Raw genomic sequence first — 26,615 nt, 5'->3', positions numbered from 1 at the left:
TTAGGTGTTGTTTTGAATCATAGTGACTGGATATCTTAACGGAACCGTTCATAGAAATGTTAGATGTTCGACGCTATAATCGGTTTATCTTTACAATCAATGGTGTCACTTTTTTGAACCGGCCAGTGAAAATCATTTTTAGCCATTAGTAAAAATCATTCATGTACTAGTGCATGGCAACAAATTGTCGTTAGGCCCTGGACAGCCAGCTCGCCGGGCACGCACGCACGTCTACGGCGGGGATCTCGCCTCAATCATACTATAGGCTGCGCAAGTGGACGGTCCTGATCGCGTCGCGGCCTAACGACGTGTGTGTGTAGCTTTTAACCTACTCATCCGTCGGTGCTGTGCTAGCTGCTCTCCCTTGCTTATCGCGCTAGACGTACTTTTTGACGCGCCCGGCCGAGACCGCGTAGCAAGTGCATGCAGCGTGGTCGTACGTCGCGGTGGTCCAAAGTAATAACCGTGCCACTAAGGGTACACGGTAGTTGCTGGTAAGGATTTTTCACAGCACCTACCTTTATTTTTCTCTATAGATTTTTCACAGCAGTTACTTTAATTTGGTAAAAAAAAAAGTTGATGTATTAGTATTTTACTTGCATGATTGCAACTTTGCCCGGTTATGCTGCATGCCCCCAAAGGCCCAAACAACTATTATTTGCCTAGGACTTATGCCCCGGCCGCTTTCTAAACGGATTACACTACTGGAGGCCGCGGCTTTGTCGAGTGTTTTTACACTCGGCAAAGAGCCCTTTGCACTTGGCAAAGGCTTTGCCAAGTGTAGCACTCGGCAAAGTCCGCTCGCCAAAATTTTTCTCGGCAAAGAGTTTTTGCCGAGTGCTTTTTATTCGGGCACTCGGCAAAATAAAAAAAATTTGCCGAGTGCTTGGGCGGCACTCGGCAAAATATTTTTGGCCGTTGTGGCGTCGGCCGTTAACGGTTACTTTGCCGAGTGCCCCAGCCCAGGCACTCGGCAAAGTTTTTTTTATTTTTTAAAAAAAGTACTTTACCGAGTGCCCCTGCCCAGGCACTCGGCAAAGTATTTTTTTATTTTTAAAAAAAATACTTTGCCGAGTGCCCCTGCCTAGGCACTCGGCAAAGTTTTTTTTTTTTTAAATAATTTCTTTGTCGAGTGCCCCTGTTTAGGCACTCGGCAAAGAATTTCTGAATTTTTTTTAATAAAATACTTTGCCGAGTGCCGCGGCAAGGCACCGAGTGCCCCAGCCCAGGCACTCGGCAAAGTTTTTTTTATTTTTTAAAAAAAGTACTTTGCCGAGTGCCCCTGTCCAGGCACTCGGCAAAGTTTTTTTTATTTTTTAAAAAAAATACTTTGCCGAGTGCCCCTGCCTAGGCACTCGGCGGCAAAGTTTTTTTTTATTTTTTAAAAAAAATACTTTGCCGAGTGCCCCTGCCTAGGCACTCGGCAAAGTTTTTTTTTATTTTTTTTAAATAATTTCTTTGTCGAGTGCCCCTGTTTAGGCACTCGACAAAGAATTTCTGAATTTTTTTTAATAAAATACTTTGCCGAGTGCCGCGGCAAGGCACTCGGCAAAAAAATTATATATATATATATATATATATATATATATATATATATATATATATATATATATATTGAAAAATCTTTGCCGAGTGCCTTGCCCATGGCACTCGGCAAAGACCCCGAGAATTGCAAAAAAAATCTACATTCCATTGTAACAGACAATATATATATATATATATATATATATATATATATATATACACACACACACATCAATCATCACATCTATATCACCAACATGCATTATATATCACAAGCACACGCATATTTAATAAATCCATCGAAAATCCATCACAAATGCACCAAAGTTCAACATCACAAGTTTATTATTACAAGTTCAACATCACAAAGTTCAACATCCCTACTGCGGCGACGGAGACTGCAGGTGTGGCCCCCCGGACTGCGGTGAAGGACCGAACTGCGGCGAAGGGTTAACGCGATCAGCCGCCGATGACACGGTAGCGGGATTGTTTGAACCCGCCGACGGAGGCTGCACAAAAGAGAAGAGATTGCATGTTTTAGACTCAAAATTGAAAATTTCGGCAGCACCTCCCCTGCACGGGGAGGTTTCCAACCTGCAAGAAACAACGGCACGAAGGCCGACAATCACAACGGCACGAAGGCCGAAAATCACAACGGCACGAAGGCCGACAATCCCAACGGCACGAACGCATTAAACTTTCATACTCACAGGAGTGAAGTGTCAAACCAGAGCTGGAGCTAGCAACTACACTTGGACACCCGATGCTTGCCCGATGGTTTGCATGATCTAATACATGTCCGCCATCTGCTTCTTCGTGGCCTCCAGCTCTACGGTCAGGTGCGCTTGCGTCTCCCTTGTCTCTGCTAGCTCAGCCTACAGTGTTTCAATCACATGTTTCAGTATTGCAAATCTGATCAATGTGTGTAACGTTCAATGTACGACGAGTGAAACCAGAATTACCTGAAGTTCGTCGACCCGCGACAGTGTTGGAGTAGGCCGTGCACGTATGGGAAGGCTTCTGGCCGTGCTCCATGCCCTCACGTCGGAGAGAGAGGGTGCAGAGCTCGAGGAGTCGGCACCGTCTGCAATCCACAACCGCCCGTGCTTCCTGCCTTACCCTAGCCTCACGATCACCTCTGTCTCAAGGGGCTCAGTGCTCAGATTGTGATCTAAGCCACGGAGCGCCCTAACCGCCTCCGCATAGTCTCTGACCTTAGCGTGGACGCTCGGGTCAGAGTAAGCCTGGGCAGTGGCATCCGGGTTGAAGACGACACCGGATTTCATCGGGCCCATGTGGGACACAGCCCATGCCCCAAACTCCGACATCGGCACGACCGGGTGTGCCACCTCCTGTGAGAAAGACGGCAAGATGATTACAAATCAGGCAAAATTGAGCGTTAGAATAGATAAATGACATCTCGTACAAGTGCCCGCTTGAATGCGGGGAGGTTGCGGCTGCCTTGGTGGTGAGTTGGACCGGTCCTCAGTGCCCGCTTCCGCTTGCCTTGCTCGTGCTTTGCGATGTACGCCGGGTCAAGGTACCTGTCCACGATCCTCGACCATGCTGATCTATGCGACATGCACCATGAGGCCGGCACCTACACATCATCAAGTGTTTGACATATAAGAAGATCAATTCTGGACCTACTAAATCTCAAAATGAATCAATATTATTTACCTACCTAAAGGTACTACTCCTTGGTCAGCGCCACCTTTCTTGCGCCAGTTTTGTTGAGGGGCTCTTTCTTGATGGACCTGTAGTAGTCGACGTGGGCCTGGAGTCACGCCTCATGAATCATGTCGTCGACGTACTTCTTACAGGCTCTGTGTGCCGTCTGATCCGCCAGGGTCTCTCGACCTTCTTCGGCCTTGAAGCACCTCTGCATACAAACACGATGTATTCATTCATTATTTCAATAAAAGACTTAACCAATGGAGGAGATGTATTGAGCTATGTTGTGAGACACTTACCCAAAAGTCCACCAAAACCTGCTCCTGCTTGTTGTCCTGCTCGTCATCTGAGCTGAGCTTGTACCTGTCCCACGACTAGGCCGGCTCCCACCTCCCCTCTTTTAAGTCCACAAGGCTGGGGAAGTGTTTCCTGCATAGACATCCTAGGACGGTAGTGGGGTGCGTGGGGGGTCAAGAGCACCCGCCAGAACTAGCCAGCCCCTGCATAAGTGATTAAGAACGGAAGGTGTCGTAGGACTCTCATGGGGATCTTAAGCTGCCTCTTCTGGCCATCGCCTGAGTCTACCTCCACGTACTTGGAGGATTTACACTTCGGGCAGTACTTTGCATCCGCATGTTCTTTCCTAAATAGGACGCACCCCTTCGGACACACATGTATCTTGTCATGCGGCATCTTAAGTGCAAGAAGGAGCTTCTCTGACTCATACAAGTTCTTCGGCATAATGTGTGTCTTCGGTAGCATATCGCTCCACATGACCACCATCTTATCGAAGCCTTCTCGACTTAGGTTTAACTCGGCCTTCAACTCCATTACGCGACCAATGGCATCCAGCTGAGAAACATTAGTATGATTGTGAAGGGGTCTCTATGCTGAGTCCAACATCAGGTAGAAGGCATCTGCGACAGCCTCCATCTCCTCCTTGTCACGTCCTTCAATGAACTAAGCTTGGTGCGTGTCATCCAGCATGTCTGCTACCCCGGCATCATCATTGAAAGCCTCGAGCCGTGGTCTCACCACCTCCTCCCTGATACAATCGACTTCACCATGGTGGATCCACCGGTGGTAGCCCGGAGTAAATCCAAACTTCACAATATGTTTACCCATGGTTAACCTATCTTTCCTTCTACTGTTGTCACAACCGCTGCACGGACAAACCACTAGAGAATGGCCTCCAGCACTCTCGCCAAATGCATGCTGTAAGAATTCTTCGACCTTGACTATAAACAGCAAGTCGTAATCGTGCTCGTCTCTCCGGAGCGTGTACATCCACTCATAGTCCTCCATCCTTTAATAGCCGTATCAACACATATGAGTCACCATCAATTGCATCTACACGGTGTTCCTACTCTCTAATAGGTGAGGATAGGTCCTAATCCCACCCGTGGATCCGTAGATGAGGTTAGTTTCCATGCTCTGCTCCTATCCGAGATGGAATTTCGGCAGCACCTCCCTGTTGTTCTCCCAATACACGTCCTGCAAGGGAGAGTGTGTATCCAGAGAACAACAGGAGGGTGATGCCGAAACATCGTCTTGGACCAGAGCGGACCATGGAAACTAACCCATCTACGCATCCACAGGCTGTCCAAAAAACGTGGGCAATCCGAAACAGAAACGCTCGCAGATATGCAAAGACTTGTATAACTCCGACCGTATCTCTTTTCGGATGGGAGACGCCTAACTAGGATCAGCGACCTAAGACCATGATACGGATAGAGGGGTTATACCTAGGGTGCCGGTGAGGTCAGGCTAGCGGGGCTATGGTGAGTCGGTGTAATGGCGCCGCGACGCGGTGCAGGCAGACCCGCAACGCTGATGAAGACAATCAGGGTCACCGAGGTCCCTCCGCCGGGGCCTCCTCCTGCATAAAAAGGCAATACATTAGTGACAATTGAAAATTTTGGCAGAACCTCCCCTACACGGGGAGGTTTCAAAAACCTGCAAAAAAGATCGGCACGAAGGCCAACATCCACAAACAACAGCGCGATGGCCGAAAACCACATACAACAGCTATTACTACTAACAAGGGCTCGATGGCCGACATCCATTGCACGATTTGAATAGAAAGGGAAGGGCGAACCTAGTGTGCTCGTCGACGGTGGGCGGAGTTGGGAGCGGGGCGCCGAGGGCACGGCACCGCCGCTAACGAGGCGTGGACAGCGGCTGGGGCTCCTCCTCCCTTCTTCCTCCTCCCTTCTCCTCTCCACCTCCCTTCTCCTTCGTCCTCCTCCCTTCTCCTCTCCTCCCTCACTTCTTCCTTCTTCCTTCTTCCTCCTCCCTTCTCCATTCTTCCTCCTCTTCTCCTCTTCCCTTCTCTCCCTCCTCCCCTGCTCCTCCTACCTCCCCTGCTCCTACGGGCGGCGCGACCAGGGAAGGGACGCCCGGGACACGGCCGCCGCTGCCGAAAATGGCCTGCCGGCACCAACCAGCCACCTCTGGGCGGCCGAGGCGAGGGGGGCCGGGCCGTGGGGAGCTGCCGGGGCGGGGCGCGGCCGGTGGCTGGGGGCGGGGCACAGCCGGCGACGGGGGTGGGCGCGGCGGGCGCTGCCGGTGTCGGGCGCGGTCGCGGGCGAGGCCAGTGGAGGGCGCGGGCGCACGCGGGCGCGAGGGCAGGGCCCGGCGGCGGCGGCGATTCGCCGGCGAGGGGCGCGGCAGCGGCGGGGGTGGGCGCGGCGGCGGCTGGGGTGGGCGCGGGGGAGCGGGCGGGTGGCTGGGGGGTTGGGCCACACGGGGGTTGGGCCGGTGGGCTTTTTGGGCAATTTTTTTTTTGAAAATCAACTTTGCCGAGTGCCCCCCATGGCACTCGGCAAAATATTTTTTTTATTTTGGGCCCAAATTTTTTTCTGGGGCCTTGTGACAGTATTTCAAACTCTATTTTAAAATTTGGGGTAATTTTGAATTTTTTTATATATTTCATTAGTTTATTTCGTTTCGTCGAATTTTTTGGGATATTTCAAATTTGAACTGCAGGTACATGGAATAATGGACTTTGGTCATCCAAAAATTGATACTCATGATATTTAGGGTATGTTTAGGCCGTATCCAGGAACTCACATGAAATCTCGAGCATCTTGTTGACGTAACATGTTGAGGTACTTGCCGGAAATGTGATTTTAAATTATATAAAATGCAAATGAAGTCCAAAAGTCATGAAACTTGTCGAGGCATCATGTTATCGCATGTGGAGGCTGTGGTAAAAAATTGAGAAGGTTTCGAGCAAGTTGTGACATCGGATGCCAAAAACCCAGACATCTCCATCACATGTGGAGATGTCTGGGTTTTTGGCATCCGACGTCACAACTTGCTCGAAACCTTCTCAATTTTTTATCACAGCCTTCACATGCGATAACACAATGCCTCAACAAGTTTCATGATTTTTGGACTTCGTTTGTATTTTATATAATTTAAAATCACATTTCCAGCAAGTACCTCGACATGTTACGTCAACGAGATGCTCGAGATTTCATGTGAGTTCCTGGATACGACCTAAATATACCCTAAATATCATGAGTATCAATTTTTGGATGACCAAAGTCCATTATTCCATGTACCTGCGGTTTAAATTTGAAATATCCCAAAAAATTCGACGAAACAAAATAAACTAATGAAATATATCAAAAAAAGTCAAAATTGCCCCAAATTTTAAAATAGAGTTTGAAATACTATCACAAGGCCCCAGGAAAAAATTTAGGCCCAAAATAAAAAAAATATTTTGCCGAGTGCCATGGGGGGCACTCGGCAAAGTTGATTTTCAAAAAAAAATTGCCGAGTGCCTGGCGCTGGCACTCGGCAAAATAAGTTTTAAAAAATTAAAAAAAAATGCCGAGTGCCCAAGGCTTACACTCGGTAAAATATATTTTTAAAAAATAAAAAAAATTGCCGAGTGCCTGGGGCTAGCACTCGGCAAAATAAGTTTTTAAAAATAAAAAAAATTGCCGAGTGCCAGGCGTTAGGCACTCACCAAAATCTGACGGCAGGTGGCCGCCATCACGGGCCGGCCACCTTTTGCCGAGTGGGATCTTTGCCGAGTGCCGCGCAAAGCCCAGTTTTGCCGAGAGCCAGGCTTTACCAAGTGCCTGGCACTCGGCAAAGCCACCTTTGCCGAGTGCTTTATTTTGTCGAGTGCGACACTCGGCAAAATATTGCTTTGCCGAGTGCCCCGATAAAAAGCACTCGGTAAAGTCTTAGGCACTCGGCAAAGTCCAGTTTTCCAGTAGTGTTAATCGCCAGGAATGAGAACTCAAAGTCCAGATATGCATGTGGGAATCATCTCTGCCTGCCTGCCAAGCATGCACTACATAGCGTTGATGGTTAAAATCCAATAATAAAAGGCTACGTTGGCGACCAAGATATACATGTAGTGTTTGCATCATCTGCGACAAATAGAACGATGGAGAAATGGAATTCCAGCTCGCTCATAAAAGTACGTGCTCAGTGTGCCCCTTTTTATCCTTTTCTATATATAAAAGAAGTTTATTAAACACTTTTGGTGAGCTGGTAGAGTAGCTCTCAATTCGTCAATTAAGTTCTTTGTGTGGTCGAAACTGCCAACTAGCCCAAGTTGAAGTGCTACAGCCTACATGTATTCAGAAAAAAAATGCACTACTCATTCAATTCATGAAGCTATATTAATTAGTAGCTAGATCACATGTAATTAGAAAAAACTGATCATATCGTTGATCAACAACAAGAAGCTATATTAATTAGTAGCTAGATCGATGAACACAACACATGTGCGCTCGTGTTATCCTGAAGAACAAACGAGGGAGATCGATACATGTACACGGCATGAAGCCAAGTAAATATACATGTGTCAATTGAGACGCCTCCTTAGTGCGACATGTCGCGGCAGATTACTGACACATAAGCCAGGCGAGGATGTGATTAGGATCGGGGTGTCAAGTGCGCCCGCCCACACGTATGCACACCACCGGAGGACCGGAACGAAGAAGGGCAATAAAGCTCTCTCTCAACTCATCATCCATAATTCAGCAAACCAGCAGAGACCCTCTCCTCATCAGATTACTTAGTTATCGAGTTCTTTTTTTAAGTGACAGCGCGAGCGGCTCCTCTCCATTGGGCCCTCTATAAATACCATGGGGTGGCCAGGAAGGGAGCTCGCATTGTGTCAGGCATGCAGTAGAGACCAACAGAAGCAAGACAAGCTATCACCCAGGAGGCAAGACAGCAGGGTTCTCCCTGTTGCTAGCTCTCGATCTTATTAGCTAGGCAGCTATAGAGAGAGCTGAGAGACTACTGCCGAAGTGCTGAGCATATATACATACCCTTCAAGATGATTACTGTTGGGCACCCGGTGGTCTTTGCTGTGGGGATCCTAGGTATACATATGCATGCATGCTCACAGGTTTCTTTTGTGGAAGATGTGCATTATTAATTCTCACAAAGTAACACAGTAGTTGTCTCTAGCTACTTTTGCTAACCTCCCCCCTTGACAAACAGTTAAACAGTAGTAAACAGTTATTTTGTCGCTGAATTGAAATATATAAAAACTGTCCTAGCTTTTTCTATGGCTAAGCTCTGGCGAGTGGTCGACAAGCCAATATATCAGTTCAGAGTTGCTATACATATAAATGAGCTAATTTTCCCTTGGTCTGTTTTTGCAGGCAACATCCTATCATTCCTGGTCATCCTTGCACCAGTGTGAGTATCTATCTATCTATCTATCAGAGTAATATAACATACTGTTCAGAATCAGAACTTAGCTTGTCTCTCATGGACGCTACAGCTCTAGCTAGCTAGCTCCTAATAATCATCATCGATCACCTCTATGATATTGATATATATGATGTAAACATAAACAATATATATACAGGCCGACGTTCTACCGTGTTTACAAGAAGAAGTCGACGGAGTCGTTCCAGTCGGTGCCGTACGTGGTGGCGCTGCTGAGCGCAATGCTGTGGCTCTACTACGCGCTGCTCAGCATCGACGTCCTCCTCCTCTCCATCAACACCATCGCCTGCGTCGTCGAGTCCGTCTACCTCGCCATCTACCTCACCTACGCGCCCAAGCCCGCCATGGCTTTCACCGTCAAGCTGCTGTGCACCATGAACATGGGACTCTTCGGGGCCATGGTCGCCTTCCTGCAGTTCTACGTCGACGGGCAGCGCCGCGTCTCCATCGCCGGCGGCGTTGGCGCCGCCTTCGCCCTCGCCGTCTTCGTCGCTCCTCTCACCATCATCGTAAGCTAATTAAGCTAGCTGCTGTGTCCACCAGAGTGTCCAGTAATATAGGAGTATTACTAATTACTTTGGCAATAATAATAATTAGTGATTAATAAACGGCCGGGCTGTTAATTAAATATTTTTTCTCGATATATAACGGCGCAGCGGCAAGTGATCAGGACCAAGAGCGTGGAGTTCATGCCCTTCTGGCTCTCCTTCTTCCTCACCATCAGCGCCGTCGTCTGGTTCTTCTACGGCCTCCTCATGAAAGATTTCTTCGTCGCGGTAAGCACACACACCAGCGCATTTATTTTTTCTTGAATACGCAAAAGATTTGCTTATCATTCCATTACGATCGAGAACAGAGCGAAGTTACAACGAACGTGCCAATTCAGTGGCCCACCAGGGATGGTGAAAGGTTTTACACATTGAGCGCTGCCCTCCCTAGCCGAACGTTGAGCGTACGCAAGCGCATTCTTGTTGCATGCCGGCCATCTACTGTATTCCTTTTCGCGCGCTTTTTTATCATCTCGTGCTAGCTTTTCCCACTTTTTTGAAGCAGGCTTGCAATTTGCAAAGGTAGATATATACATACAGCCTTAGCTAGCTAGTTAAGGTGCTGTTAATTGGTTTAATACACGTACTTTTATTATGTAATCACGCATAGTGAAAGTACAGGTGTTTGCGTTTGTGTCACCACCCACGACCCAGCTGTTTTTCTGTCTACAGAACCTAACAAAAAGATCTGATCATAGCTAGTATCATACTCTGTAGTGCATATATATGTATATGTTTACTGGTGGTGACATGCACTACAAGCAGGGATGAAAACGGTACGGATATTTTCCGATCGTATTCGAAACCGAATCCGTTTAGAGGGGTTGAGATATGTCCGTATTCAAGTCCGGATATCCAACATTCGATACCGTATCCGTATCTAAATACTCAAATCGCATATTTATGATGTCGATATCCAATCGTATCCTATCCGACATAGTTGACACTATCCGTATTCGAATCCGAATCCAGACAGAACTATGAAAACAAATGTAATATCGGTGATATCCGTCCGTATCCGATCCGTTTTCATCCCTAACTACAAGTATGTCTTTGCAAAAGCATGCAGAGTAATTAATGCATACTTGCAAGCGTAAAAGGCCAGATGATAAAGTGGTGTTGTATAATCAGATGCTTATATAGGTCAAACTCCCGTGTTCTTGAAAAGCCTGCAAACACACCTACGACTAATTAGCCGCCAGTTGATCTCAGGAAAAAATATATTTAGCTATTCATCTTTTTAGGGCAAAAATATTATATGTAGTTAATTCTTAATCATTGGTTCACTCATGCATGAGTGCCCTGCTGCTCCGTGTGTATGTGCAGATGCCGAACGTGCTGGGCCTGCTGTTCGGCCTGGCCCAGATGGCCCTCTACTTCGTGTACCGGAACGGGAACCCCAAGAAGAACGGCGCCGTGTCGGAGATGCAGCAGCAGGCGGCTGTGCAGGCCGACGCCGACGCCGAGAAGGAGCAGCAGCTGCGGCAGGCCCACGCCGACGCCGACGGGGAGGCAGTGGCCGTGAGAACCGACGACGACGAGGGGCCCAAGAACGTCGTCGTGTACATCATGCCGCCGCCGCCGCCACTGCTGCCAGCGGAGAGGGCGCCGCCGCTGCCGCCTCCGGCGATGGCGATGATGACCGCCCATCAGACGGCCGTGGAGGTGGTCTGATCCATGCATAGACACATGTTCCGGAGCTAGCTACATGCACGACTGACCTAACTATTGCTGCTCGCCTTCGATTATTCATTTTACTTTGTGTATATAGTAATATATGCATGCGTGTACGACGACCTATATATGTATCGCGCGCGGCACCACGGTACAAGTAGACGCCTAGCAATATATATACAAGCACACTGTAGGTACGAATGAATGTCTCCTGTGGTGCCCATATATGTGCGTATGCGTATAATAAGGTCGCGTTATCTTCGATCTACTCCGTACCAATATATATATGTTGTCTGTATCGTATGCCTGTTGCATACGCCTCTATCATCAATCAGCTAGCTAGCTTATGATTATGATCAATAGCCGGATCAGATGGATGTCCGTACGGTGTCATTAGTTTATTACGTAATCTCTCCGATGGTCCGATCAATAAAGCTAGCTAGCCCATGTATTACTTTAATTATTTCGTCTCCATCTTGCTTCATCTGTCGATCAGAGAGAAATGCTTGTTGCATTCTGCTTTTGTTGGAGATGAGATTGCGCACTGATTCCACTACGATTAGTAAATAAATTATTATATTAATACGAGTGATTGGTTGGATATATATCGTTGTCGATATCGTCCATCATCCTCTCTTCATGCTCTTTCCTTTTGGTACGTACGGTAGGGGCGTTGCCGCAATGCCCTGTGCGTGCGTGATCACCGCACCCACTACAAAGAGATAGACGCATCCGGAAGCGTTCATGGCTCGCTCTCAGTCCCAGAGAAATTAAAGGCAAGGTATACATTATATATATATACTAGTAAGATCCACTACTGGTACTACATAATATCATCCCATGATAAAGGCCACTTAGCACTCCTAACTAAACTAAAGCCTCAAAAGATTGAGTACTATCAACACGGTGTCATGAGAAGCACGCAGATTCCATCATTCACGTATTACTTTGTGTGTGTGTGTGCGCGCGCGCCTACTTTCTGAGCTCTAGCTAGCAAACCATATACGTACGTACGAAACGGCCTTTTTTGCTGGCAAAAACTCCAGGATTTGAACTTTGTAAAACAAAATAAGGTGGCTTAAATGTATGTATTTAGTCTCAAATAATAAAAAGAAAATTCTCAGACAGATAGCTTCAGTATGACCACAGCTAGGAATGACCGGTCAAAATTGGAGCTGTCACTGGTAGAGAAACGACCTTTGATCCAGCTCGAAATTTGGCTTTAGTCCCGGTTTGTAGGTCCAACCGGGACTAAAGGTCCCTGCCCAACGGCTACTGCGGCAGACTTTTGCTGCAGTACCTTTAGTTCCGGTTGGAGCTACCAACCGGGACTAAAGGTTAACTTTTACTCCCGGTTGGTCCCTCCAACTGGAAGTAAAAGTCTACTCCCGGCTGGAGGCTCCGTCCGGGACTAGAAAGAGACATTTAGTCCCGGTTGCTGTCTCCAACCGGGACTAAAGCTTGAAACTGTAACAGACAGTCTTTTGAGCCGACACTGACAGGGTGCTGTCCCCTGCTTGCATTTGTTGGCGTGCTTTACTTGTACTAGGAAGTAGCAATAAGACACGAAGAGTGACTACGCATGCATGATGGCGATGGAGACGTACTTGTGTGCTTGGCCGTCGAGGGAGGAAACTTCAGAGATATGCCGGAATCAATTAGTCCCGGTTCAATCTGCAGACACATGCAAATCAATTAGTCCCGGTTCCATCTGCAGACACATGCAAGATGCTTGGCTCTATCCGCAGACACATGCAACATGCATGGATCCGATGCAACTGAACACGACCAAATCAATTAGTCCTAGCTGGTATTATGAGCCCGGACTAAAGGTATATCTTTAGTCCCGGCTGGTATTATCAGTCGGGACTAAAGGTCTTTTAGTCCCGGGCGTTTACAGGAGCCTCGATGGGCCGGCTCGACATACCAGAATAGAGCGACCCAGTACGCAATATGCTGGAATTGCTGGTCAGTCCCACCTATTAGCACCACCTCGCTTGCTCAAAAGAGTGAAAGCTAACTTAAAAGCTCAGCTCTGGAGCCATGCACCACGATCTTACTTGAACAGGATCTGTTCTATAAGATCGTACCGCTGCATCCTTGACTAAAAGCCCTTCGTACATTATAAACGTGTAGAATACGTATATTCTAGCAGTGTAGAATGCGTATTCGAAAGCCAAAACGAATCATCAATTGAAAATAGAAACAAAAAAAAGAAAAAAAATTGTGCGAACGAAAATTGGAAGTCCCGCTAGCAGCGTAGAATGCGAACGAATCATCAATTGAAAATAGAAAAAAAAAGAAAAAGAAAATAGAAACCAAAGAAAAAGAAAAATAAAAGAAAACCTTTAGTCTCGGTTGGTTATGCCAACCGGGACTAAAGGGCCGGCCCACGTGGCCAGGCCGGGAGGCCTCTTTAAGCCCCGGTTGGTATTATCAACCGGGACTAAAGGTGGATCTTTAGTCCCGGACGAGAAACCGGGACTAAAGGAGAGGCCCTTTAGTCCCGGATTCGTGCTCCCGGTTGAGAAACCGGGACTGAAGGGGGTTGAGAACCGAGGCCCTTTAGTCCCGGATTCGTGCTCCCGGTTGAGAAACCGGGACTGAAGGGGGTTGAGAACCGAGAGTACAACTCATTTCTCTACTAGTGTGTGCTATAGACAGGCCCAATAATAGCATGAACAGTGGGAACAAACTCTGATGTACATCTCTGCGAGTTGCAACCAGCTCCTGGTGATCAGGCTAAACTACTACTCCCTCCGTCCCACATAAATCTTCATCTCACATTTCGATGAGTCAACTAATCTTAACTTTCACTATAGGTTTAAAGAAAATAGTATCAACATGTGCATCTTCAAATAGGTTTATTTACTATGAAAATATATGACATGATTAATCTAATGATGCTTATTTGATATCACAAATATTAGTATTTTTTGGGTACATATTTAGTCAAAGTTAAGATTGTTTAACTCTTTGAAATACGAGATGGAGACTTATTTTGGGACCGGAGTATATAACAATGCAAACAGAAGGAGGACAGCGTGACTATAAAGCTAGAGGCGCAATGCTAATTTCAAATAACCCAATTTGCTTAGCTCACTACCAACTGAAGTAGCAAGATCGCCACGTAGTAATGCTTCTTGTGTACTTACGGTGAGGCGATCGTTAGGGCTTATTTGGCTACATTTCAATCCACTCAAATCTCTATACGGATTATGATGGATTAGACCGCAGCAAAACGTATAAGATTTATTTTTCTTCAACGCCCTACGTATGGGGATTATATTGTTCATTCGAATATCATAGTTCCCGCTCCCAAGCAAATATTTATAGTGGAATTCTGAAGTAAAGTAAAATGAAAGAACTGTATCTTGCTTCTAGTGAAACATGATATTCTCATGAATAATGGCTTGTGCATGTAACCCAATATACAAATTTCTTTATTATAATAATAGAATCGAAACAAATTACTGTTGGTATGATATCTACAATAGCAAATGATCAGGATTTTTCCATCAAAGCAAGCTATAAACAACTTCAGGAGCTATCCGAGGTACCAAATAGGCCCTTGCCTCATGCTCATGGGCCGGTGCGGCCGCGCATTGGGCTATTCACGGGCCGCGCATTGGTCCTCGCGACGGCGCCACGCGATCGGCATGACTCGTACAAAGAGCACCCAAATATTCGGCCGGTTCCATCCGCCGCAGCCCGCAGGCCGCATCACCCAAAGCAAAACAGCAGCGGGATCAGTGGAGCCGTGGAAGAGCGCGAGAAGCCGGAGAGGAAGAAAACAGCGGCTGCGGCGAGAAGACGCAACCCGAAACAAACAGGCCGCCGTGCCCACCTTCACCATCCCGACACGGCCGGCCAACCTACCAACGTGACACGGCCACTGCACTGCGCGCAAGCAAAGTTGGTTGTCGAAACCTAGGGCGAGGACCTCGATCGAGACGTCGACGGGACGAAGCCTCTCCGTGCGGTGAGAGGACCTTCGCCGGGTCAGCTCGGCCCCGCGCTGGGCCTGAAGGAGCCTGCTGATGCAGCTTGTGGGCCGCGGGATGCAGTCGCTGCGAGGAGCGTGGCGGGAGAGCGCGGGGTCCCGGAGCGGCAGGGTGGCGGGCGAGACCGAGGAGCTGGAGGAGGGGGAGGCCTGCTCCGACACCGACGGCGAGGCCTTCGTCGACCCCGACGTCGCGCTCTCCTACATTGTGAGTACCCCCGCCTCCCAGGCCTGGCTGCCCTCCTCCCTCACGTTCTCGGGCTACAGTTGATTCAGCGGTGGTTTGTTTGTGCTGCTGAATTCGGTGCGGGAGGGGCCCAATTCACTTCGGTAAGCAGAGCTGCTCCAACAGCCAAATTCTTCGCCAGAGTGGTTTTGGGAGCTTTGTATGGTTTGGCTTGGCGCTTCAACACTTCATCAGTTGGCCTGCTTTGGTTCAGTGAGCGCTCTGAGATCTACACATTCAGCGTCCTAGTACAGTAGGCCTTGTTTGGATGCTCATTAATCCACTTCAATCCATGTGTGTTGGGGTGGATGGGTGTGGAATTCAAACTACCACACCAACCCACCTCAACACACATGGATCAAGGTGGAAACATGGGCATCCAAACAAGCCCTTAAGTGGTGCGAGGGAGTGCATTCCTCTGTTTCACTGTTTGATTCCGGGAAATGAATAGTGGTACATGTCTATGTGGTGGTACCTCAATTGTCAAATTTGGCCGAGCGTTTTCATGGCTTCATCTCTACAAGGAAATTGAATGGCAGATGTTTCATGATCTCGTGATATGCACTAATTGATTTTTGTTCTGTGTTAAAAGACCAGCTAACCAGGGTGATTAAAAAGTAGTGTTGGCTATTTTTAACTGTGTTAGCTCACCATACTCGTGAGCCGGTGCCCTAGCAGGCCCAGATCCACCGAAGCCCATAACCAACCAAAGGATTGGATCTAAATCAACCCAAAAAAGACTAGCCTAATGGGTGAGAGTTGTGGCTGCTTGCTTGCCCCACCTTATGAGTTGTGATCTCTGATCTCTCACCATCAATTTCCATATGGGACTAGACATAACAAATTGAAGATGTACAATTTTTTAGCAAGGGTTAAAGGGTTTACTTATACTTCTATATTTAGGACTGTTAACTGTATGAACTTTTTCCTATTTCTGCATTCTGAGTATCATTTAGTATTTGGGGTTGCAACATGTCTCTTCTCAGTATTGTGCAATAGATTAGTAGTGTAACATTTGTTGTTATTTGTGCGCTCAGTAGGTGTTAGTTTGCATGGACAATAAGATATTCTTTAATTTGCTTAGGATTACACTGTCTTGTTTAGTACGTGATTATGTTCCTCGCCAATCAATGCTTCAGGACCACATACCAGAAACAAATTTGAATAGTGCTTCTTATCTACACCTTTGACTAAATTCTTTTGTTTTCAACTATTTCGCTGCATTCTTGTCTAAGAAGTGCTGCATTTGGTTCCAGGATGAAAAACTTCAGCATGTTCTAGGACATTTTCAGAAGGAATTCGAAGGAGAAGTTTCTGTAGAGAACCTTGGTAAAGAGCTAATTGTTGTTGTTGGTTAATTTCGTTTGATGCATTTGGCAGGGATGTTAAGCAGCGCATAATCTTTGACAGGATCGAAATTTGGTGGATATGGTTCATTTTTACCCACATATCAGCGTTCTCCCCTGGTTCCTCAATCCGAAAGCCCACACATTGCAGCAAACATTAGCACGTCAGGATCACCTTACCAAACATCTGCTGAGGTTTTTATTGATATTCATTGCGCTGTTAAGAAGTATATGCTCTGATGAATGTGCACTCATGTGTATTGGTAATGCCATGATTTACTGATGCAGAGAATGGATCAAAACCCCTCTACTGTAGCAGTGGAGCCCATTTCCCGAAATAACGGTTCTGGAGCACCTTCAGCTAGTGATTTACTCAAGAATAAAAAATACCCGAGTACAAACGATGAGGAATCTGTTGCAGGTTCTGATTCTTTGGACAGTTCATTTAGTGGTAGTGACTCAAAGTCGCTCAAATTTCAGACTAAAGTTTGTCTCAACAATGATCTGCCGAGAGAAAATGCAGTTATCTATAGTGGCCTGGGCCTTGATATTTCTTCACCTTCGTCCATGGAGGAGAGTCCTGATGGGCTTGTTCCATATGAATCACCTCGGACTATCCTACAGGTGAATTATTGTTTATTGGCCAAGTTATATTTGTTTAGCTCATCAAGCAAAGCCATAACTAGAATTGCTTGTTTTTCTTCTGCATCATATTTCAGGTCATGACATGCTTTCCAGTTCCTGGAGGCTTCTTGTTGTCACCTCTACAAGGCAATTTGCTGCAATTAAGAAATAATGTTGCTCCAGTGCTAAAGGATTGGGAAACACATTTAGACATGGAAAATGTATCTAGAGCATTTGAAGGACGTTCACAGTCTTTTCATCCACCTGGACCTATCAGAGGCAATGTGGCTAAGCAGATGAAGCCTTGCAGTAAGAAAAAGGTGTCAATGGATACAAAGGCTAGAACATATAAAGGTGATGCTAGTGCAATCATGAACAAGGAAGTTAACATCCAAGTGCCTGCCAGCCAAAACGAGAAGATGATGAACACAAATAACGAGAATGGGTTTGAAGTTGGTTCTGCAAGGAAGGAGATCCCAGCCAGTGTAAAGCACGGACAGTTGTATATGCAGCCGACCAGCAGTGTAGCAACTATGAATGCAGATCCTGTTCCTGCACCAGTTGTGATCAAGGACCACTGGGTACGCTGTGACACATGCCAGAAATTGCGTCTTCTACCCTATGGAACGAACCTTTCTATGCTTCCAAAAAAGTGGAAATGTACCATGCTTCACTGGCTGTAAGTTCAAATCTGTGCTTAGGCTTGAAATACTTGATTTTTTGTGGTCCACGTATATCCATTTTTCTATCCTTCTTTATAGTGCAGCAATGTTTGCATATGATAAATGAACATCTTACATTCTGTGAGTTGTCAGTTACCTGGTTAGCGTATACTCAAAGCAATTATCATTTTGAAGAAAAAGAGAAAATCAACTAAACGTATACCTCAATGCCATTTCTTATAACATAGCTAAATTTTTTTATACTTATTAGTTTTGGAATTATCTTGCATTCTAATTCTCCACCTATTTTGCTAAGTGCCCCGTGAGCTGTGTAAGTACAATGAGGTGTGCAAATGCAACAGCTATGTAGTATCTTTTCAGAATGGGGTTCATATGATCCTTGGATCAAAGTATAATAAGAGCACAAATTTTCCAAAATAATTCAAATTATTTGCAGGCCTGGGATGAATAGATGTGACATCAGTGAGGATGAAACAACAGAGGCTCTGAATGCATTGTTTGCCATTCCAGCGACTGCCACAACTTTTTCCTCAGGTAGTCCTCATACTGCAGGTACAGGTACAGGAACATCCAGCGCCTATAATATAAGTGGACAGTTTGAACGGAGTAGGAAAAGGAAAAATGCTCCAAGCAATGGAAAAGATCTGGCTGAGAGTTCTTACCACACACCATCGTTGACTCCTTCCATGAGCAACCAACAGGACCCTATCAGAGATGAAAGAACTACTGATGACACGTGCTACAGTTCCGAGAGAGATTCTGTGAGCAAACATGGTCCCAGGCCAGTGAGTAAATCAGCTGATCTCATTTCTGAAAAGCTGAAGCCTAAGCACAAGAATCACAGTAGCTACTCAGATGAAGGTTCTTTCCTTTTTCTTTTTTCTTTATGTATGATCTGTCTGATACGCATTACCTTCTAATAAGTTTTCATTCTGTGTTGTCTTTCGTTATCCAAATTTCTTGCTGACACATAATTTCATTGTTTATGCCCAGGAGGTATTATGGAAAGGACCAAGGCTCATCCAAAGGTAAAGACTAAAATAGGGATTGATCAAGATGAACAGAAAACATATAAGAAAAGTAAAATTGAGGATTGGCATCAAATTGACAGAGGCCAGGACCACAAGTGTGATTCAGATGGTGTGGAAGTTCCTGATGAACCCAAAGTTTTGCTTGCAAAGGCAAAAACAATGAAGGGTTCACATGAAACTAGTGACATGTCTTTACGCAAGGAAAATATTGCTTCAGGGTATGATTCATTGGAAAATGTCAATAATATTAATGCTTTGGATGTACCCTTTGACAGTGAGAAGAAAGAACATCCTTCTGGTGATAAAAAGGACTTTAATATGGAGGGCCGTTCACTGCTACCTGATCAGCATTCTTTTGACAGAATGGCTACAGCTTTGAACACTGAGTCTGGTCCCATTCAACATGAAAGTACGAACATTGAAGTTCGCCAAGGTAGTGGAACTGCTCAGCGGCTGGGCATGTCATTTAAAAAAGAAAAACTTCACCTTAGAATCGATAATCAAGATATTCAGAACCCTGTTAATCAAGTTGTCAATTTTCCTTTGAAAGAAGGTAAACAAAAGGTCTGCCCTACTTCAGTAAAATCTGATTCATTGAAAATGAAAGCAAAGTTAGTGAGGTTCAATGTGGAAACTGGAGTGCAACATGGCACTGTTAAGCAAGCGACTTCAAGTACTTTGGACACAAGTCCAACGAGGAAGGATGGTAGTGTGATTACATTTGCTCTCAAGGAAGCTAGAGATCTAAAGCATAAGGCCAATGATTTGAAGGTTGTTCACCCTCATTGCATCAAATTTTATATCATTATGATCTACCAATGTCCCATGATATGAATTTTTCCTTACAATTTCTCTGGGAAAAAATCTCCCTGCAGAATAAAGGACAAGAACTCGAAAGTACAGGTCTGTACTTTGAGGCGGCTTTGAAATTTCTGCATGTTGCGTTTCTTCTAGAAACTCCTAGTTTTGACATTTCAAGGCCAGGTGATGGAGCTCGGTCAATGAAGATGTACTCTGAAACTGCAAAATTATGCAAGTAAGCTATACACACACTTTGTCTTTATGATATTCAGTTGCTATTACCTGGTCGACTCATTTCATTGCGGTTGTGAAATGAAGAACATAGAGTAGAACTATATAAAGGTAAAACTCAATATCTAAAAAGTATTAAGGTAAAACTACGAATTTAGATTAGCTTTCTACTTGACACCATCCAACAGTTAATTTGGATATGCTAAACTAATTTAATTGTGGCTTTTATATGAATTTAGGCACATAGTGATTACTCGTCGCTCCAATCTATATTGAATTGAATTAAGTTTTTAATGCATAAGGAGTTGTTGAGATGCTGCTGCTGCTTTAGTCACGTTGCTGCTATGGATACTATGGATACTTTCATGATTCCACAGAAATTGTTTCTAAGTTTGCTGCTATGGATACTTTCATAGTCATGTTGTTCTAAGTGTGTTACATGCTAAATGAGGTTCTGTCACTTGCCAGTTTTTGTGCTTATGAATATGAACGGTGCAAAAAAATGGCTGCTGCTGCTTTAGCGTATAAGTGTGTAGAAGTTGCTTACCTCAAGGCTGCATACTACAAACACCGTAGTGCAAGCAAAGATCGACAGGAACTGCAGGCAGCTGTACAGATAGCCCGAGGTACTTGATGCACAAACAACTTTTGACCCTTATTTGTACAATAGAATTTCAAATTTTAAATAATTCAATCTTCTGGAAACCTAATTTATTTCTTTGAACGCTTTGTATTCAATGTCCTTTGTACTGGTTATCATGGTGTAACTGAAGAAAATCCTCATATCATTAATCTTCTTATAAGTCCCCTAAACTTGGGTAGAATCATGAAAGTTCAACACAAAATCCAGCTATTGTGGCCAGGCACATTCCAGAAATAGTCACCCTCTGTCCCAAAAAGAATGCAACTCTAGCTTAGGACTAGTATGTGGGGCCCTCAACTATAGGTATGATATCCTAAAAGTACTGTTATATAGGAGCATGATGGCAATATAGTATAGAGTTTGCGGATACAATTATTTACCTTGGTCTAACCAACACATGGGGGGAATACAAAGCATAGGGCTACATGTGTCATTTTAATTGTTCACTAATTTGTGAGACATTCTTTGTGAGACAGAAGTAGTAGTTTATACAAGACCCTGGTGTTACACTTCAGGTATTTTGGTTATACCTGATGCTGACACAGGCCTTCCACTCAAACTAACGATATTTTGAAATCTGGAAGGTTTTTATTTGCACTGCATGTATTTATTATAACACATCTTTTTTTAATTGCTTCATTGCTCTTCTCTTGCAAGTTCTATGGTACATGTTATCAAACTTTGTTTTAATAATTTCATGACAATTTTGTGCCTCTGTGAACTTTTCTATATTTGCATTTAATGTGTTGCTGTTATGTAGGTGAATCACCATCATCTTCTGCCCCAGATATTGATAATTTAAATAGCCATGGATTATCAAAGGCCTCATTGAAGGGTGGCAATTCACCCCATGTGCCAGGCCATCATTTGCCTCTAGATGTTCACAACCAAGCTCACTTGTTGAGATTACTTGCCTATGTAAGTACCTTTTTAAATGTCCCAACAGGCTGTTAACAAGAACAAATTGATTTCACTTTCAGCTTGGTAGAATTTTCTGTCTCTGGATGAGAAGCATTTTATAAATTGAATTTCAATTCGTTGTTGCCATCTTGTTTGTAACTTCCTAAGTGTGAAATGTCAGGGCCTATTTCTAGCAGGCAGAATTGATCGCAATGTAATAATAAATAAGGAATTTGGTACTGCAGCATCTATCAGTATTACTAATAACGATATAAGTTAGTTAAGGTTGGGCCAGTCAGTTCTCCAGTCAGTATTACTAATAACGCATCATTTCAGTAATGGAAGAAGAAAAGTTTTGTTAGGTTACAAGAACAGGCCCTCGTTAGGTAGCTGCCCTGGCTGTTGTTAGCATTTTGGTGGGTAATAAAACCATGCGGATCACAAAGGATATGATCACTGGCAATACACTTAATGGCACCCATTTTCATTATAATGGCTGTGTGCATGTGTTTGAGCATAGCAATAGCAATGACGGATGACGATATGAGTTAGAACTTACTGTAGAAGCCTCTAAATTAAATGAAGTTGAGAATTTTGGAGTAGCTGCACATAATTCAAGTTTGACTGAAGAAGAATAAGCTTCCCCCGCCCCCTGTTCTCATGCTGTCATATTGCCATACCATTTGAGGTACGTGAGTAACCTGAAATTAAGTAGATTACGATTGTGTTTTTTAACCATCAGCACTAACTGTATATTACTGTAAGGCTGATTTGCATATATCAAACCAAGCTAGCATAATGCCAATTCAGTGCATCACCATTCGGTAATAGTGTCTGTATATATTGATTTTTTCTCTCTCTTGATTGTTTTAGACAAATGATGTGAACTTGGCATTCGATGCAACTCGAAAAGCAGAGTTTGTGATTGCATCTGCTGCTGGGAGTCAGGAAAGAGGTGGTGCTGATGATGGCCTTGCTTCGGTAAAAACAATCTTGGATCTTAACTTCAACAATGTGAATGAACTACTAAGACTTGTTCGGGTTTCAATGGAATCAATAAGCAGCTGATGATGTGTTCAAAAATCGGAATTGCACAGAATGTCACACAGTGAACAGCTGATATTGGATTAACATTGCAATCTGTGCTCCATGATGCTGGTTGCAGCTATCTCAGTATATTTTTCCAGTGGAAAACAAATGAATTTACTCAGACTGATGTAAGATGAGATCTGTGCTCCACATTTACCTTTTGCCATTCGCTGTTTGCATACAGTTTGCAGCATCCACTTTTGGTTACTGGCATTCAGTTCCTTATTGGAGGCAGCACAGGTAACATGAGTTATGCTTTCTGCTTGTGTGTGTGTTGGGGTGGGGGGTGAGGTATGGTGGTGATTCTTTTATAGATTGCAGCTGTAGAGAGGGGGCATGATGTTGTGTTCGGAACATATGAACTTGATATCAAGCATTCTCTTAATCCCTTTCCTAAATTGGAAATTATGTGAACCAAGGCTCTGGAATTTGGGAGCACTATTGCTGCCTCTTGCGGTAGTGTAAGCATGCATTGATGTGTCTGTTTCAATGGGCATGTTTCATCTTAACAGAAGAAACTCTAAATATTAATTTTTTATCCATTTCGTTTTCTTTGCATGACGCTTTGTGTAATCGTGAACAGGTCAGAGGAGATTGCTTGCGATTAGCTGGTGCTACCGAATATCAGTTTCACCTCATGTAGTATCAGTATGTAGACTGGAGTTGAAGCAGGTATTTTTCACCAACATTTTTTGGATCGTTATTCATTTGAGAAAATTGTGCATATAATGTTATCTCAGGTCCCAGTCCCTGCTTGAACTGTTTTGTTGTCCCTGTGGCTTAACATGAACCAAAAGTAACACCATCTTAGCTATCAAGTCATTGAAGAAATTAGACAACTCGGTTTAAATTTGAAACCAGGAAGCAAAATTCTTATAGGAAGAATTAAAGTGATGAGGTACAAGAACTAGGTAGAAGAATCCACACAAGCCGTGGATACTGTGAAAAGAGTGCAACCAAGAAGTGTAAATGTTGGATTAGGTAGTGTGTTGAACTTTGTTATCTGTGCCCAAATTAAGCCGAATGCCTTTATGCTTTTTATGTGTTGCATGTACTCACTTCATTGCGTAAAATACACTTGGATTTTATGAGCTACAGATTTCTGTAGAATAGCGATGTATATGCATTCTCGTGTGAGAGGATGAAAATGGTTTCTTAAATCCATTCTGCACCCAGTTCTGGAGAGCCTCCAGTGCCGGTTATTGCCTGATTTTGTTAAATGTGTAGCCTGATTTTGTTAAATGTGTGTAACGCCCCAGCCCGAGAAGACGGCTAAGATCCATTCTACATGTTGAATGGACCGCGCCTGCTAATTAACTCTCTTGTACTTTCGTCCTTCTTAAGCTTTTAAGTTGGTTCAACCCTTCCTCTGGTTCCGAGGTGGTACTAAGCTGTCTGCTACAGTAGCTTCTTTGTCTACAGTACCAGCAACCCGAGCTGCAGTAGTTCGACGGCCCAGCCCACACCATCAGACCGGCTCAGCTTTGGCCTTATTTAGCGGGGTCTCACATACACTCACTCTTAAGGACTCGACGTCCTCGTCGAGGGCCGAACCAACCTATTCAAACGGGACAAATGTCCAGAATCGACTCACTTGGTCCACGTCTATATTCTCAGCTCTCTGGCCCAAGTGTCATGCTCTTATAGAGCCATGAGCAACCTGTCCAAGCTCTCGAGTCATATGCTTGTGAAACCGCGAGAGTTGGCTCTGATGCCATTTGTAACGTCCCAGCCTGAGAAGACGGCTAAGATCTACTCTACACGTTGAATGGACAACACCTGCTAATTAACTCTCTTGTGTTTTTGTTCTTGTTTCACGTAAAAGGTTTGAACCGGAGTTAACCGTCTCTGAGAACTTAAGCTTTTATGTTGGTTCAACCCTTCTCTGGTTCCGAGGTGTTACTAAGCTAACCGCGCAGATTTAGTTTAACACGGAGATCATGATGAAGGCCGACGCGACGGGGTGGCTGCAAGTACGACGTGAGGACAAAACAAGCCACCGTGCTCAAGCCCGACCTGCCGTACCCGAATGACGTCGCAATGAACTCTGCAGACTGAGTTGCAACCGTATTTAACAAAAGAAAGTGTTTGGTAAGGTTTTATAAGCAAGTACCCAAAAAAAAACTACAAAGTTTTACGGGCTGTTCGGCAGGACTAATTGTGGCTGCGGCTAATTTATTGTGAGAGAAAAACATTGTTCTATGACTGAAAAGTGAAACTGATTCTGGTTGATAATCAAGCGAACAGAGCCTTAGTTATTTGCATGAGCAAATACAACCTTTATGCCTGTGAGATTGATGCGTGGATGCCGCACTCCGTATATTGCATGAGCGGAGTCGAGCTTTGGTAGCATTACATGCTACCAAACATCCACAAGAGAAGCGTCTCCTTTCTAAAGGGTATGGAGAAATGTTATTTTTTCCACTCAACTAAGAGAAAAAATAAGAGAAAAAAAAATAGTATGATGGGAGCATGTTTGTACCCTTTCCGTCCTTTTTACCTAGCTTATAGTGAACGTTTTTTTTTCAAACTGAGGGCAGGATAACGCCAATAGTTTTCTAAACGATAATGTTTACAAGCGGGTGTTCATCCATTCGGACGCCGCCTGCCCCACTCTACCTCGCTGCTGCCGCCATCCCCTGACGCACGCCCATCCCGTGCCGCATAGCTCCCCCATCCCGCGCCGCGTTGCACTCCATCCCCGTAGTGCCCACTCCGCCTCGCTGCGCGTCGTGCCCCGTCCCTTGCCTTATCGAGGTGCTTCTGCTACCGCAGTTCCCCACCACAAAAGTTGTGCCCACCGCAACGCGCGACCTCAGCAAGGAGATGTTGCGATAAAAGCGTATGTTGCTAATGTATGTTTCAGATGTATATGTTGCAAGTGTTTTGTAGGGATGTTATAAAAATAGATCGGGATGTTACATATGTTACAAGTGTTTCAGAAGTATGTTGCAAACGTCTGTTCAAAATGTTTCATTTGTTCCAGACATATGTTGCAACTGTTTTATCTAGGTGTTGTATATGTTGCACTGACTATACACATGTTGCAAGCATATGTTACAAATGTTTCATCTATTTTAAGCAAAGTATTTCATGTTGCAAGTGTAGATCACCGGCGTTGGTATCGACAAGGGCGGCGGGGCCATGCCACGACCACCAACGCAAGAGGAGGCGCAGGGCGCCAGCGACCGGTGTGAGGCGGTACAGGCCGCGCGACGCCTGTGTGGAAGAGGCCCGCGCGATTTCTCAGCAGTGTCCGACGCGATGGAGGTGATCAGCGCCCGATGCGTCCGCACGGGGATTGAGCCGGGGGCGGGAGCAAGTCATCCGGGTAGTGTGTGGCAGTCCCATGTGCAAGCGCAAAATGGTGCCAGCACTGACGGCGCGTGTCCGAGCAGACGAGGCAGAGCAGGCGCAGTCCGTCCGAACGTCCTGGCCTAGCCTCTCCATTTTCCAAACGCAACTCTTTTTTTTATTAGTGTGGTACTTTGATCTTAGAAAATGACTCTCAGCGTGTTCGCTGGTTGGTGCTGGTTTAGACTGGCTGGTGCTGATTTTTTATGAGATAAAAATATTGTTGGCTTGTTGAATAAACCTGGCTAAAACCAACAAGCGAACAAAATATCCGGCTCCGGCTGTCTACATGGGCCTCTTAAAGGTACGAAACATAAAACATGCTTGTCAAAGGCTCCGCTTAAGCTTTCGGCCGATCCATTGGGCAGGGTTCCATCGCACCATATATATCCATATGACTCATGCTGAAACTCTTGGAAACTGAGATATGATGTCTCCCATTGGACAAAAAAGTGACTCGTAACTTGGAGAGGAAAGTATACGTGACTTTTAACAGTTTTATCAGATCGTTGACAATTCCCTTGATAATAGGATCAGTCATCAATATATCAA

General features: G+C 45.0%; 2 protein-coding genes across 11 annotated transcripts; both read left to right on the top strand.

Annotated features, from left to right (window-relative positions):
* Nucleotides 1–8,380: 8,380 nt before the first annotated feature.
* LOC136539923 (bidirectional sugar transporter SWEET12-like) lies at nt 8,381–11,456 on the top strand. Its single transcript, XM_066531904.1, has 5 exons — nt 8,381–8,555; nt 8,841–8,877; nt 9,050–9,419; nt 9,567–9,686; nt 10,785–11,456. Exons 1-5 carry the CDS (start codon nt 8,510–8,512, stop codon nt 11,130–11,132), a joined length of 921 nt encoding a protein of 306 aa, XP_066388001.1. The 5' UTR covers nt 8,381–8,509; the 3' UTR covers nt 11,133–11,456.
* A 3,399-nt stretch (nt 11,457–14,855) lies between these two features.
* LOC136531461 (cysteine-tryptophan domain-containing zinc finger protein 3-like) lies at nt 14,856–26,210 on the top strand. Of its 10 annotated transcripts, none has more exons than XR_010778047.1 (13): nt 14,856–15,343; nt 16,618–16,690; nt 16,772–16,902; nt 16,996–17,331; nt 17,427–18,010; nt 18,451–18,875; nt 19,008–19,816; nt 19,921–20,081; nt 20,546–20,703; nt 21,481–21,638; nt 22,494–22,837; nt 23,293–23,381; nt 25,818–26,210. XR_010778047.1 is itself a non-coding variant. In XM_066524124.1 (12 exons), the coding sequence occupies exons 2-12, from the start codon at nt 15,173–15,175 to the stop codon at nt 22,686–22,688; spliced, it is 3,201 nt and encodes a 1,066-aa protein (XP_066380221.1). In that variant the 5' UTR covers nt 14,856–15,110; nt 15,149–15,172; the 3' UTR covers nt 22,689–24,595. The 10 variants fall into 10 exon arrangements, 1 of the variants encoding a protein (XP_066380221.1); XR_010778045.1 differs by lacking the exon at nt 25,818–26,210 and adding an exon at nt 23,450–24,597; XR_010778037.1 differs by lacking the exon at nt 25,818–26,210 and adding an exon at nt 23,450–24,596 and having other exon boundaries at nt 22,494–23,202.
* The last annotated feature ends 405 nt before the right edge of the window (nt 26,211–26,615 follow it).

The sequence above is a fragment of the Miscanthus floridulus genome, chromosome 2 (assembly GCF_019320115.1).
Source record: "Miscanthus floridulus cultivar M001 chromosome 2, ASM1932011v1, whole genome shotgun sequence".
Classification (NCBI taxonomy): Eukaryota; Viridiplantae; Streptophyta; class Magnoliopsida; order Poales; family Poaceae; genus Miscanthus; species Miscanthus floridulus.
This window is presented reverse-complemented; position numbering and strand designations above follow the sequence as displayed.

Excerpts from the sequence above, each read along its gene's own strand:
- LOC136539923 (XM_066531904.1), top strand. The coding sequence starts at position 8,510 with ATGATTACTGTTGGGCACCCGGTGGTCTTTGCTGTGGGGATCCTAG. Across the intron at positions 9,420-9,566 it reads TCGCTCCTCTCACCATCATC|CGGCAAGTGATCAGGACCAA; the intron begins GTAAGCTAATTA and ends ATAACGGCGCAG. Across the intron at positions 9,687-10,784 it reads TGAAAGATTTCTTCGTCGCG|ATGCCGAACGTGCTGGGCCT; the intron begins GTAAGCACACAC and ends GTGTATGTGCAG.
- LOC136531461 (XM_066524124.1), top strand. The coding sequence starts at position 15,173 with ATGCAGCTTGTGGGCCGCGGGATGCAGTCGCTGCGAGGAGCGTGGCGG. Across the intron at positions 16,691-16,771 it reads AGTTTCTGTAGAGAACCTTG|GATCGAAATTTGGTGGATAT; the intron begins GTAAAGAGCTAA and ends AATCTTTGACAG. Across the intron at positions 19,817-19,920 it reads ATAAGGCCAATGATTTGAAG|AATAAAGGACAAGAACTCGA; the intron begins GTTGTTCACCCT and ends ATCTCCCTGCAG.